General features: G+C 50.3%; 5 protein-coding genes across 5 annotated transcripts; 1 reads left to right on the top strand and 4 right to left on the bottom strand.

Moving 5' to 3' along the window:
- Nucleotides 1-1,865: 1,865 nt before the first annotated feature.
- Nucleotides 1,866-2,732, top strand: BDV37DRAFT_282357 (uncharacterized protein; the record flags this gene model as incomplete). The annotated part of the gene is made up of 2 exons (XM_032087026.1): nucleotides 1,866-2,103; nucleotides 2,152-2,732. The coding sequence occupies 2 exons, from the start codon at nucleotides 1,866-1,868 to the stop codon at nucleotides 2,730-2,732; spliced, it is 819 nt and encodes a 272-aa protein (XP_031942140.1).
- A 1,480-nt stretch (nucleotides 2,733-4,212) lies between these two features.
- BDV37DRAFT_282356 (uncharacterized protein) lies at nucleotides 4,213-4,760 on the bottom strand (the record flags this gene model as incomplete). Its single annotated transcript, XM_032087025.1, has 3 exons — nucleotides 4,213-4,493; nucleotides 4,573-4,654; nucleotides 4,725-4,760. The coding sequence occupies 3 exons, from the start codon at nucleotides 4,758-4,760 to the stop codon at nucleotides 4,213-4,215; spliced, it is 399 nt and encodes a 132-aa protein (XP_031942139.1).
- Nucleotides 4,761-5,255: 495 nt separating this feature from the next.
- On the bottom strand, nucleotides 5,256-7,941 carry BDV37DRAFT_293502 (beta-glucosidase; the record flags this gene model as incomplete). The annotated part of the gene is made up of 7 exons (XM_032089432.1): nucleotides 7,762-7,941; nucleotides 7,512-7,705; nucleotides 7,404-7,456; nucleotides 7,122-7,344; nucleotides 6,823-7,069; nucleotides 6,605-6,767; nucleotides 5,256-6,555 (listed from the first exon to the last, which is right to left on the bottom strand). Exons 1-7 carry the CDS (start codon nucleotides 7,886-7,888, stop codon nucleotides 5,256-5,258), a joined length of 2,307 nt encoding a protein of 768 aa, XP_031942138.1. The 5' UTR covers nucleotides 7,889-7,941.
- A 929-nt stretch (nucleotides 7,942-8,870) lies between these two features.
- BDV37DRAFT_293500 (sugar porter family MFS transporter) lies at nucleotides 8,871-10,825 on the bottom strand (the record flags this gene model as incomplete). Its single annotated transcript, XM_032089431.1, has 5 exons — nucleotides 8,871-9,394; nucleotides 9,450-9,735; nucleotides 9,792-10,158; nucleotides 10,217-10,643; nucleotides 10,714-10,825. 5 exons carry the CDS (start codon nucleotides 10,823-10,825, stop codon nucleotides 9,000-9,002), a joined length of 1,587 nt encoding a protein of 528 aa, XP_031942137.1. The 3' UTR covers nucleotides 8,871-8,999.
- A 690-nt stretch (nucleotides 10,826-11,515) lies between these two features.
- Nucleotides 11,516-13,462, bottom strand: BDV37DRAFT_246390 (putative MFS transporter). The gene is made up of 4 exons (XM_032081757.1): nucleotides 13,437-13,462; nucleotides 13,083-13,367; nucleotides 12,812-13,019; nucleotides 11,516-12,759 (listed from the first exon to the last, which is right to left on the bottom strand). Exons 2-4 carry the CDS (start codon nucleotides 13,224-13,226, stop codon nucleotides 11,684-11,686), a joined length of 1,428 nt encoding a protein of 475 aa, XP_031942136.1. The 5' UTR covers nucleotides 13,227-13,367; nucleotides 13,437-13,462; the 3' UTR covers nucleotides 11,516-11,683.
- Between the last annotated feature and the right edge of the window lie 248 nt (nucleotides 13,463-13,710).

Here is a 13,710-nt window from a genome sequence, read left to right as displayed (position 1 = left end):
ATTGAAGAATAACACGATCTCTTCTGGGTTGATGTGGATCGAACGAGACCACGGTCTACCCTCTTCGCACGCCAAGATAAGCTTATTTAACGTCGAAAGATCAGCGTACCTTGGTGGAATGTGTTGATGTCATCGAGCATTGTTTATGTGTTCAATGGACAATCAAAGGGAATTAGAAATGTACTATCGAACTACACTAGTCTCTAAGAGTGTCCCGACTAGGATGCTACTTGACTTCTCACAAGGCAACATAACCGGTGGACACTGCCCCATGATATAAAATGTTGAGTAATCCTGAAATTACCTAAGCTAGAAAAGTCTCGAAGTTTGAAACAAAAATAGCTGAAGTACCAACTCGGTAATGGATCGGAGGTTAAGGAGAGTGAAACAGTGGGTCTCATCTCAACGGCGCAGAAATCGCCATGAAGGCTCCACTGCGTAGCCGATGCCGATGTGCCGTCTTGGCAGAAGGACGATATTCTGTAAAGGAGGTTGAGTCTCTTATTGTCTCAACGAGTTCAAGTTCGAGGATCGTCACTCACGATGGGGAACCGTTCTCAAAATATCCTTTATACCTAGACCTCCCTTTTTGTGCTTGCCGGAGTCCTATTCAACCGAAAATATTCTAGATGATCTAATGGTCTTGCTAATATATATTTTTGCATTTCATTGACTCTATGTTTTGAGCCTGGACCCTATGATGGATTATATTGCTACCGCCAGTGGATAAGACATATCTCAAAATGAAAGCAACCAGTATTTAACGGCTAAGAGTCCTCCTGATCATGTCTTTCCATTGCCTTCTCTCAACTAGCATCACGCCTCTCCAATACTCATGGACAATGGAAGAGAAAAGGCCAACGGTCTGCAGCTGGAGGTCTCCTGTTCCTCCAGCCGATGAAAATACCCAAACCACGCAATTTGGCAGCTTAGGCAGCGTAGAAGATTAGATCAACTACTTGGTAATATCTTGCTAGTTTCAGTTGCATCATCTACCGGCCTTTTGCTATTGGGATGACAAGCCTTTCTTTATGAAGTTCAACACGCAGTGAACAAGATTCTCAGCCAAGCAAACAATGGACATTCTAATCTTATGGTCGTGCTCAAGATTAAGTTGGACTCGTCGATGCAGTATTTGCTAGCTTACCGCAGGAAAGTAGCCCACCGGCCCACTATATATGGTACTGTACTAGATTGATGCATGACTGAAGGGAACACTTTTAATGTCATTAGCTATTTCCACCTTTGAGTATCGCTGGCTGCGCCATATCCTGAAGCCAACACTGCGGAGTACTCCTTATCGCCTCTAGTGTCTTCTTCGAAATACTGGATCTCTGGAGGCACGGCCCAAGGTATACCATCTCCACGTAGTCATCTGCGTCACCCTACTTCCAAGTCGGCCAGCATGCAAAGAATAGATAATGTGCCATTGGGTGGCCTAGTCAGACCTGGCAGCTAACTGGCCCTTTGTAGCGGGTGGAACAAAGCATGCGTGAATGATTGAAAGAATCCGAACAAAGGTGTTATATGAACCATCCTATCAGACAAAGCATACAAGCGAACAACCAGTTACATGGAACTTCCACTGCGTCCGCGGCAACCAATTCACAGTTACATGTTTGAACTAAGCAAGCCTAGGGTTCACCCTGACAAGTAAAACATTCCGGATGCTCAATACCATGAAATCCAGCACACCTAAAATTGTGTTCTGTTACTTTTCCATTCTTCTGTTTTCGTCTCTCTACTTTTGCTTCCGTACTATTTTGTCTAACTCTTTACCCTTTCACACTGCGCACTCAATACATACGACTACCTCCAACATCACATTCCATCACACATCCCTCCTTGTTTCAAAGATAGCGGTCATGGCCCCTTCTAAGGTCAGCTCCAAGGTGAGCTCGAGCCAGGCAGAGCGACAGGAACCTCGCATGGTATGGAACAATACCAATATCAACACTGTACGCGACAGCCAGCCCTCCGCCTCTACTCCCTCTCCTGCTGCTCAAGCTGACTCTATCTCTGCACGTCAGCTGTGGCAGGTCATCATGCGCACCCAGCAGGTGAAGCTCGACCTGAACCTGGCTGAGATCTCAGCTGCCTGGCGTAAGTACCTCCCGATCACTACCTAGTCAACACTAACACATCTGCTAGCCACTTATCCCCGCCCCACGATCTTTGCATTAGAGCAGCAGCTTGCTGGCTTCCGTCGTCATGCCCGTGCTGGAAACAGTGTGGTGCTGCGTCGCGGTGATATCAACATCGCCATGAGCGCCCAGGCCGCTGCCGATGCTCTGGCTGCAGCCACAAATGAACAAATCCACGTCTCTCCCGTCCACGGTGGTGCCACTGGCCAGACTACCAGCAATGCGACTGCCCACGCTCACCCTCCTCCCAGCACCATCCCCGGTGACCAGGCAATGGCAGGTCCTAGTAGTACTAGCTTCCATGCTGTGAATGGTGGTAACGCGGGTTGGTGCTCCCTTCCTCCCTTGCAGATAAACAGGCCTAAGGAGTCTCAGGTACCAACCACGTCCGGCGGACTTCCCCTCGCCAGGCTGCCCGCTCCAGACCAGCCAGCCAGGGCTCTGGCGCTTAGCAGGATAGAGAGTCGTCGTATCGTGACTAGAGCTTACTGGCCTTATCCTCCCGTGGCTCGTCGTTACGTCCCCTATTGTGACTGTGGCAGCTTGGATTGTTTTCACTGCTACGAGAGGATCATGGCCCGGCGGTAGCTTTCTTGCGTTGGTGTTGGTGAGTTTGGTATGCATATGTATGCATGTTGGAGCGTTTCTAAAGATGTGATGGTGTTTGCAAACCTTATGTTTTCTGTCGTGGTGGATTATGGATACCAGTAGTCAGCAGAGTGTGTGCTTTATGGGGAAGGATATTTGTGGCTCCTGATGATAGTTGATAGGCGATGCTATTGCATACGAATTTGTAATCCTGAAGTCTGTCTTGAAATCACTAACGATGTCGATTGTATATGGAATGTAGGTTAGCTGGATGGCTATCTATGTACCCACTAAATATTGGACACACGCTCAATATTGTTGCAAGAATGAAGACAGTAGGCCTTAATGACAAGGGTTGAATTCTTGCTTAGACTATGTAAAACTAGTATACAGAGGATTATTCATCACTGTAGGATAATCATATAGTTGCCTTAGGTAACTCCATATCCCAGCCAAATCCAATATTGTTGAGCTAAGAGTGACTTTTATAGATCCATTATCTTATTAAAACTCTAGACTAAATTCTTTACATATAACGGAATCTCCAGATGGCCAACAGAGAAGTGATTTATTCATGTTGTCCTGATCAAGTGCATTCTCTGCAGCTTAAATACTCCGCTTGAAGCGCTCGATAGTATATTCTGATATTTTATGTAGAAGAGCTTGAATAGAGCCTTCGTCCAAATAGATTACCAGGAATTTCAATTTGGGTTGAATCGGGCGAATAAGATAGCCATCTACAAACGAGATACAATACCTTTTAGACCACTTCTAAGCTGGCTTAGCTGGATGAAATCACGGAATATCTTGTATAGACCCAATGCTAAAGCACTCAATTAATAGTAGCCCATTTCGGGGACAGGGGATAGAAGAATTCGTTGTATAGTCAGCATTCCCTTCCAAATCGCCCCCTTCTAGCATCAGTTATTCTGACCGATCACCATTCCATGCAGCCGCCCATATCTACAATAACCATATCAGCCCGGTAGTCCTCAACTACAAGGGAAACCGCATATTGTGTAGGACACGGGAGGGAGTGTTTCTCCGAAGCACAATATCGCTGAAATCGCTGGAATAAAACCAGGCCTTCTACTATCAGATGTGACCCTTCAATTTAAGTCTGGACTGCTGGTCATTCCCGAATATCGTCTGGTTGATAAGGTATACTGTAGCGTACCCTATAGCATCTATTTAAAAAACAGAGTTGAATGAGAAAATCTACTATTAGACCACCCAAGAAGGTCCAAGGTATCTTCATAAGATAACTTATAGTGTGACTCTCTACTTGACACACCTTACCACACCACCCACATAATCCCACTGCACTAGAATACTTGAAGTATAGCGAGCTAACTTCCTTGATTAACTCCTAAGCCATAATCCTGCCTCCCTATCACGACGTCAAAGACCAACGCTCAGAAGATTAACCAATGCTGTCCGCAAATCGCACCAGACAAATCCAGTAAAACAGCCATAATCACTACTTCTCATCCTTCTCCTCTTTCTTCACATTGATAACCACCTGCACTGCCATCTTATCATCCTCCTCATCCTCACTGTCACACTCTCGCTTAATCACCCTCTTCGCAACCTTGCTAGGCGACTTCACCACCCCACCCGTTTTCGCTTTGCCCTTAGGCGTAGTAGACTTCGACTTGCTCGGCGACGCAGCAGGAGTACTCGCGGCCGCATGCCCATCTTCTTTCGCAACCATCCGCCGGAGGCGAATGATGTGGTTAAGGACTGCGCAGGCGGTTACATCTACCCTCAAGATACATCGTACCATATTAGTCTCAACCTCGATTGATTCACGGGAGGTGAAGGGGTAAGTAACTCCTACCGGGACCCATATGCGCGGCTAATTTGTTGTAGTCGGGCTTGAAATTGGCATCTTTGAATTGGTCGACGAAGCCGAGGAGGAGCTGGGTTTGTTAGTTGGTGTTTTGTTTTTTTTATTGGGGAGGGATTGGGGGTATTGCGGGTTGATGGTACCTTTGCGTCTGCTTCTGGGGTCCAGGTTATGGGCATTTTGATTTTGTATGCTTTTGTGGGTTTGAGTGTGGTTGATGTGGTTGGTGAGGTTGGAGTGAGGTTGGAATTGTTTGTTGTTGTAAAGGAGACTTGATGGTAGATTGTTGGTTAGGAGTGTGATAGAGAGGGAGGGATGTGAGGGATTCTGTTAACAACAGAAGATTTGTAACTGTGGTGATAGTGGATGATGTGATAACACCTTTCATTCATTAGTGAATCATTGTGTTGTGTTACTTTGCTGTGTTGAAGCTATGACCCAGTATTACCAGCCTAGTACTTGTACTCCAAGTGCTCTTATACAGACATAGAACAAGTGAGTGATATATTAATAGTGTGTAGCTTTACTCTCGTATCAGTAAGGAGGCATGTAGTACATTATCAACAGTTACCATGAGCGTGTCATTTCTGTATTAGATATCAATATACCTGATAAGATCTCCTGTATAACTAGTGTGCTATATCTCTCTTATACTCAACATATCACTAACCACCTCAGATCGTGAACTCCCCCTGCAGTGGCAGATCCCGACTAGACCTCCCCACATACACCTTGTATGTCCCCGACTGAAGCAACCATTCCTGCGCCACCACATCCCACGTACTCAAGTCCCTCCGACCCAAAGCAAACTCCACGGTCACAGTTTGTCCAACCGGGATATTGACCTTCTCGAACCCGCGAAGCTGCCGAACCGGTCCATTGGGAATGCCCAAATACAGCTGCGCAACCTCGTCCCCAGCCACCGCTCCACTGTTCGTGATATCGACAGACACCTGGAGGATGACATCCCACAGGTGCGGGTTTCCACCTTCTTGGATGGCCGCGGCCGGCGGATACCGACTCGTCGAGTTATCGCCGACCTGGCCAATGTTCAGACCAGAGTAGTCAAACGTGGTGTACGACAGCCCGAACCCGAATTCAAATTGCGGCTCGATGCCTTCCTTGTCGAAGGCGCGGTAGTCGATATACACTCCCTCGCTGAAGTCGTCCTGCGGGAAGAGTCCGTACTGGCCCTCGGGCTGCGTGGGATGCAGCAGGGCGCCGTAGTCCTCAGCCTTCTTGGCAACGGTGTAGGGCAGCTTGCCGGAAGGGTTGGAGCGCCCGTAGAGCAGCTCCACCAGTGCACGGCCGGAGTCTTGACCTGGGAGATGGGCGAAGATCACGGCGGTGACGTTCTCGTGGTCGATCCATTTGTTGACGAGCCGGATCCCGGCGTTGTGGATCGTGACGATGGTGTTGCTGCACTTGCTGGCGACGTTGGTTACTAGCTCGTCGCTTCCCTCGTCGACCAATCCAGCTCGGTCATACCCTTCCGTGGCGTAGCTGTTGATGAAAACGAGGCAGGCATCGGTGTTGGGGTCGACCTCTGGATCTTGAGAGGAAATGTCCCACAGAATGGAGCTGCCGTCTTCGATCACTTGGTTCTGGAGGGCGTCCAAGGGGGCACTGATATACGCCGGCGAGTTTCCACCAGAGCCACCACCCACGATCAGGGTGTGATTCGGCTGGATCGCTGGGCTATAGCTAAACCATTCCAATGTGAACCCGAGACTGTCGGCCCCCTTTGCATCATACCCGAATACGGAAATCATCTCTGGCGATTTCAGCGGAAGAGCGTTGTTCTTGTTCTTCACCAACACGTGCCCTTCAATCGCACTCTGGAGAAGCACTTTCCGGGAGTCGGATGATTTTCCGATAATGGCTTGGTGTGGCGCGTATACGTCTGTTGGCATACCTACGCCGGGTGATGGGAACCCAGCGTCCTGGTTCATCTGGTACCACGATGCAATTATCCTAGACATGGTCAGTCATGAGGCTCATAAGGACAGGTGAACAGCCATACCGAGTTGCCATGTCATCGAGTCTGGATGCCTCCATGGTCCCATTAGCAATAGCGTCAGTGAGGTTCGAATTCCACAAGCTAGATGACGGCATGACCATATCCAAGCCAGCGTTCGATGCTGCAATGCCACCATGCTGGGCACCCCAATCGGTCATGACATAACCTAGCTTCAGTCAGTCGCAAGGACGCAGTTTGCCAACCTGTTCAATATTGCCTACCCTGGAATCCGAGTTCGGTCTTCAACAGCCCATTCAAGGTCTTGCTATTCTGGCATCCATAGGAGTTGTTAATGCGCTGATAAGAGCACATAATCGACACACTGCCCGCGCGAACCGCGTCCTGGAACGGCCACAGATACAGTTCATGCATGGTTTTATCATCGATGTTGGATGAGCTGGCTGCAATATTGAGACCGTCCGCGGTTTCAGGGTTTCGGTTAGTTTCCTGCTCGTTGGCGATATAATGCTAGTCCGGGTTAGTATGAGGGCACTTCATAGTCAAGTATGGGTTTAGTTACCTTGGTCGAGGTACCCACACCCGCAGCCTGAATACCACGGATTGTCTCCGAGACCAACAGACCGCTGTGGTAAGGGTCCGTCGAGAAGCCTTCCCAGTTCCGGCCACCTTCTGCGACGCGACCAAGTGGCCCTACTACTGGTCCCAGAAGAACGTGGACGCCCTTCTTGTGGTACTCACTACCCATGTGGAGGCCTCTTTTCTGTGCAAGGTCCTTGTTCCAACTGAAATATGAACAAATTAGTTGTGTAATTAGAGTAATCTAATAGTCAGGCTGGCATACCTTGCACCAGCATGGACACCGCTCGACCATGCATTGACATGGTCTGTACTTCTCTGAGGCAACTCTTAGTCCTCGTCCCTATGGCCGCCGTACAGTGTCATCACTTACCAAGCCATTCCCAGCGTCAGACACACATAGCCCAGGAAAATTCAACCGAGGGATAGCCGCGATATTCCCCGAGCAGCCATTGTCAGCATCGACACCGGCGGTAAGATTCACCTTCTCCTCCGGGGTTAGATTAGCGACGAAGGCCTTCGCCTTTTCATAGGCAGATGCCCACGCTCCGGAGCCTGTACCCTCAGCTACACATACAAGTCAGCATACATAACACATAAATCGACCGGTGCTCTCCACATACGAGATGGATAGACCGCAGGTGACTGTCCATAGAAGTATGCATCGCTGGTGATATTCTCCTGCGTTGGCGCAGCATAGGACAAAGAGACCCCGGCCAGAATGCCAGTCAACCCCGCAATGGCATGCATGTTGTCTGTTGCTGTTGTCCTTCTCTTACGCCAGGATTTCCGAGCTATTTATCCCTCCACAAGCCCTACCACAACACAACGACAACCAGCACATCTAGAGAACTGACCCATCATCGTATTGGCCATCGGCTAAACATCGGGAATTTATTCATCATAGTGTGCAAAAGCTTGCAGGAAAGAAGGTAAATAGATGACTGTATAGCAAGGTTCCCCACATTGATGTACATCTATCCCGGCCTCTCCGGGGTACACTATCCCCGCATTTACCGCTCAACCCCACATCAGGACTCTGGGGAAGCTTCGACTATCGCACGCCGGCAGATGGCCGTGCCCTCGGATGCCGTGTCTTCCGTGCCATTGTACTCAGGTCTCTGCAAGCGAGTTCTGGGGAACGTCGTCGACATCCGCTTCGGGGGGGGGGGCTGGGCCGTGTGACTTCTGCGGGGATATGAGGTGACCTCGCACTAGCATTACCCCGATGGAACCTACTGCCAAGTATTCGATTAGGCGATAGTGCAGTGCTTGTCCTATCGATTTGGTCTTGGGCGGGGCGTTCCGTCTCTTGTGCTCATGGCGTGTGGCCGTGCGACAAGATCGGCAGATACCACTGTTGCACTGGCACATCGATCTATTAGTAATGTACAGTACCAGTATTAGTCGGCTTCAGAGGAGCTCACCGAGTTGCCAGGTAAATGGTCCGGTTGGAAGTGTGGCCGGGTGATTGCTAGTCTGGCCATCCTTTCCTCGCCAGGTTAGATGTGTTCAGTAAATCTATACCCTGATTAGCCTGAATCAGAGGAATGATATCATGATCCGGTACTCTCATCGAGCTCTCCAAGCCCTGATCTGAATGCGATCTCATGATACAGTGCTTATAGATGCCAAAAGATGGTCCATGGCGCTATCAGGTAAGCTAAGCTACCCTCGAGCCCTGAGGTCAGTGGATACCATTTCCTAATTAGGAATAACTAATACTATGCAGGGGTGCCTTAGCTGGGGATGTATCTCTTAGTAGTGTGCTACTAGTATCTCACTTTCCCCCTGCATGGATGAAGCTGAACAATGCATACTTTGCTATACTTCTCTATACAACTAACTATACTACAGCCCACTACGGCGCCCCCGACTTCTCCAAGTGTAAAGCAGGGGCCGTCGCACTCTCAAACGTCTCCCTCGCAATTTTCTCCTGCAACATCCTCTCATCGCCGTCCAAATTATCCCCAAAAACCACCGCGATCTGCTCCAGCGACTTGCCAGACGTCTCAGGAACAAACAAGTACGAGAAAACAGCCGCCGCCACACAGAACAACCCAAAGAAAAGAAACGTGCCCCACCCAAGCTTAATGAGCATCTCGGGAACAACGACCCCGATGATAAAGTTCGCGAGCCAGTTCATGGCGGTGGCGGCACCGACACCCTTGGCGCGTTTGGAGTTGGGAAACACCTCCGCCGGCAGGACCCAAGCGAGGGGGCCGTATGAGACTGCGTATGCGAGCGCATAGGCATCTAGTGTCTGTGTTAGTTCTATATAACCAGCTAAAGGGCAAAGCGGTACACGTACAGATGAGGGCGACGCAGAACCAGCCAATCGCTTTATGTGACGGCCAGTCGTCACTGTATCGGCCCATCAGCCCGGCCATGATCAGGTGCGGTATCGCCATGATAACCCCTCCGATGATGGCCATTGTTCGCCGACCGACGCGGTCCAGATACATCAAGATGGGGATACCCCCGACCAGCTGGCAGATGTTGACCATCCCGGAGAGGATGAGAGATGTCTCGCTATTTTGGCCGAGGGCTTCGAAGAATGTGGGCGCGTAGTATACGAACGCGTTAATTCCCGAGAACTGTCCGGTTTGTTGGTTAGTATGCTGGAATAAACCCGCACAGTTGAGCACCATACCTGCTGGAAAAATGGCATAGCCAATGCCACGAGTGTTCGCCGGAAATACTTCGGCCGGATGAGAGACACCCACTGCTTCAGGCCGACCAGCAGTGGACGAGATTGGTGGTCCGGGTACTCTTTCTCGAGCATTTGTCGCTGGAATCGCACTTCGGACAGGATGCCTTTCCATTCTAACTGAACCTGCTCGTCGTGCACAGGGCGTCGGCGCAGCTTCGCCAGAGCGGTGAGACTATCTTCGTCCCTGCCGCGCATTGCGAGCCATCGCGGCGAGAAGGGGAAGAAGTGGATCGCGCAGCCGACTATCAAGGCGGGAAACATCTGTAGGAGGAATGGCAGCCGGAATGACCACTCGCCGGGTATGGCCCTAACCAGACGGATTAGAAAGCTTGCGGGGCAAAGGTGGAGATGTAGTGACAGCATACCTCGTGCCGTATGTTATCCAATAAGCCACAATGGCCCCAATAACAATGCTTATAGATTCCAGTACGAGCAATGATCCTCTCCAAGCCGGGGGAGCGATCTCCGAAATATACAACGGTGCCCCCATGGCCAGGGTGCCGACCCCAATACCCCCAATGAATCTGCCCGCCACCAATGTGCCATAGTTCACGGATGCCGTCTGAATGATCGCGCCAATAACGAAGAACACGGTCGCCACGGTCAAGCCCCATTTGCGGGAGATCCGATCCGCAATGGCTGGGAAGAACAGGCAGCCGATGAAAGCGCCAAGCTCGAGCATGCCCGTCATGAAGCCGGTGTGGAATCCATATCGTGGGTTTTCAGGAGAGGTCTCGGGGAATTGCTGCCGGAACTGAGGCATTACCAGGATGAGGGAAATGACACCTTGATCTGGGAGATAGAATCAGTTCCGTTAGCGGGTGTAAATCTAAACCAGGCCGGAGAACAGTGTCTAGCATACCATACCCAAAGGAGAACCCGCCGAACGAGGCGAGGAGCGCTGCTCCAAAAACATAAGGAGAGTATAAAAGGTCTCGCAGCTGTCCATTGTCGTATTTGACCTCGACGGTCATGTCGGCCGGACCAACGTCGTCCGCGTACTCATCATGAGCTAAAGAAGGTTTCTCAATTGTCTTTTCCATGGCCGGGATATTCAATTGGTCTGGACAGTCCGCCAGGATCATCTACGACGGCATGGTGAAGCTATATATATATATCTTCGTACCAGTCCGGACACTTGGAAAGGAAGTCCATGGTCCATGGCGATAAGATGCAATGCTTCTCCGCATTTTGTCGCATACCCCACGGGGGACAGCCGAGACGATCTCCAGATCCGGGCGAATTTAACCCCGTGGGATGTCTAAATGTGTCATCTTTCTTGTTATTGGCTCCCGCCTCCTCTTTTCGGGCCGCATTTGCCCTTTCCAGTATTGCCTGATGTGGATAATCTGCCCCATTGGGAGCGGCCGGCGTCGGCTATCGAAGCGCAAATGCCGGGGTTCCTCTTGCTCCAATCACCATGGTTCATATCGTTGATATGGCACTTTTTAAGGTTATTGCTTGTGGGTGCGTAGGCAGTTAGGATATACCCGAGTCCTTGACGAACAGCCACTGATGCCTGAGTATCCAGGTATCAGCTGATTGCCTCCTTTGGTAGGCGTCAGCACCCTTATTCGTTGGGTATTCCCATGTTAGAATAGACAATGATGTATGCGATGGTATTAGATTGACCTATATGATATCATGATTACTAGCCTGGATCTCATAGTATTAAGGAAAATCGTCACGTCCACCACCTCCACAAAGATATACCCGTATGACAGTCTCTATGTACGTCAGTCTAATCTAGATTGCAGTGCCTAGATCATCGAAGGCCCCACTCGGGTTCGTTCCGACAGGAAGGACAGCCCGAGGCAACACAACGTGTCAACTCACGGCTTAGGCCCATCCGTAGACGTGTCGACTTGCCTGTTCTTCATGTCCACCTCGTCGAGGGTGTCTTGATCCGTACTGGTGAGAGTGACGGCTAACACGGCCGGAATGGCAATGACAAGCGAGCCCATACACAGGCCCCAGTCGACGGCAAACTGCAGCATTGGCGACTTGTTCATCGCCCCCAGTCGCCACGCCATCGCACCTCCGACGCTCTGGAATGTTTTGTACGCTCCCACCAGGATGGCCGCCACCGCGGGAGAGTTCGACTGGGCTCCCATCAACCAATAGCAGAACGACTGCCAGAATGCATCGTACATCCCGTAAAAGATATATAGGAACATGGGCCCAACGGAGATGCTGCTGTCTGTGAAGTCGACATCTTGCTTCTTGCCCTGCGCTACCCGTCGATCGTACCAGAGCTGAAACGCGTATCCTCCGCCCCAGATCGCCATCCCCGTGACGAATAAGAACAGCCAATTAACCCGTGCCCGCCATTGACGATTAAGCCCTGGGACATCAAGGAGGAAGCCCATAATGAGTCCACCGAACATCTGTGCGATCCAGTACAGGGCTCCATTCAAAGAGCGACTGCGGATGTTGAATGTCATTCCGTTGACAATATTTTGCTGATACGAGTAGAATACATTGGCGCAGAAGAACAGCGGGAGCATGGACAGCACTCTCCAGTCACAGACAGTCTTCAAGGTGAGCTTCGTGATGTTCAGCCAATTCTTTTCGGTCTCGGGGGTTGTTTGGATAGTTGCCACCCGCACTGATTTCGGTGGGCAAATCAGACCTCCCATGAGCCATCCAATGGCCATGATAATAAGCAGGGCGATGTATGTGCCGTCCGAAACAGTTCCACTCGTTGAGTGGTAATTCATACCGAAACTGGCCAAGGAGCCAATACCACCTCCTAGATTGAAGATAATCCAAAAGGCTGCGATGGCGCGGCCCTTCTGCGATTCTGGGACATATGTCGTCATGATAGCGCCTTGTGCCACCCAAAGGAACGATGCTCCGATACCGAGGATGGCTCCAGATGCGATCACAAATGCGCCGTTTGCCGTGCCTTCGAACAAACATTAGCATGGAGAACAACACATTATTCGTGAAGCACCTACGGTTGAAGCATAGCAGACTTCCGGAATACAATGGATACGTCCAACCTCCAATCAGCAGACAGGCTCGAGGTCCGATGCGGTCGAAGATAGGGCCGACGACGAAAAGCGCGGTACCAGCCATGGCAGAGAGTAAGGCAACGTTTGCATTTGACGCGACGGTCTGATCGACCTGGCCAGAGCCTCCAATCCCAGTGAGGGCATTATACATCTGCGTTGGAAACACTGCATCAGCATCGTCGAACAATTCGCTCGCTGTGGACTGAACACTTACGCCGGGACAGCAAAAGCAGATGAAACTGATTAGCAATATTTGAAACCACGGGTAAGTATACACGCGGTATACCTTGGAACGTTGTCCATTCATCCCGGGGGTGGGACTCAATCCCTCCGCAACATATATTGGATCGTTGCCCATATCGATCGAGACCAGACTGAACTGCACGTTCGTGGATTGTTGAGTAAAGCGAACGAAGGGCGGACATTGCCTCCCTTTAATATAAATGGAAAATTAATATAAAGCTGCCCGACAGCAATGAGACTTGTCCACATAAACATCCTTGCTTGAGTCAGTGTGCTGATAACGATTGGCTTAGCTGGGATGAGGCCACCCATGATTGGAACATACGATTAGTCTCCGTGCGATACCGTCACATCCAACCCCAGATTACTGGTAAAGATAAGACAGCCATGCGACGCTAGGAGGTAACCCTAGTGCGGGTGTCTGATGCCGATCTTGCCTCGTATTTCATTCAACCCCAACATAAAAGAGCCAATAGCAGTTGGAGTAAAGGGATAGATGCATGCACACGCCAGGTAGCTCCCCTGGAAACCTTTGGAGATAGCCCTTTCATTGGCTCCATCGGAAGACAGGAGGCCTGAACCGACCGTAGACTGAGTCC

The sequence above is a fragment of the Aspergillus pseudonomiae genome (assembly GCF_009193645.1).
Source record: "Aspergillus pseudonomiae strain CBS 119388 unplaced genomic scaffold BDV37scaffold_27, whole genome shotgun sequence".
NCBI classification, from domain to species: Eukaryota; Fungi; Ascomycota; class Eurotiomycetes; order Eurotiales; family Aspergillaceae; genus Aspergillus; species Aspergillus pseudonomiae.
Note: the sequence above shows the minus strand (reverse complement) of the source record. Positions and strands in the feature narration are given on the sequence as shown.

What these genes read in the sequence shown, in the direction of transcription:
- BDV37DRAFT_246390 (XM_032081757.1), bottom strand. Translation starts at nt 13,226, where the DNA reads ATGGGCAACGATCCAATATATGTTGCGGAGGGATTGAGTCCCACCCCC. An exon ending in TCTGCTTTTGCTGTCCCGGC is followed by an intron (nt 13,020 to 13,082) that starts GTAAGTGTTCAG and finishes TTTCCAACGCAG; the next exon opens with ATGTATAATGCCCTCACTGG. An exon ending in AAGTCTGCTATGCTTCAACC is followed by an intron (nt 12,760 to 12,811) that starts GTAGGTGCTTCA and finishes GTTTGTTCGAAG; the next exon opens with GCACGGCAAACGGCGCATTT.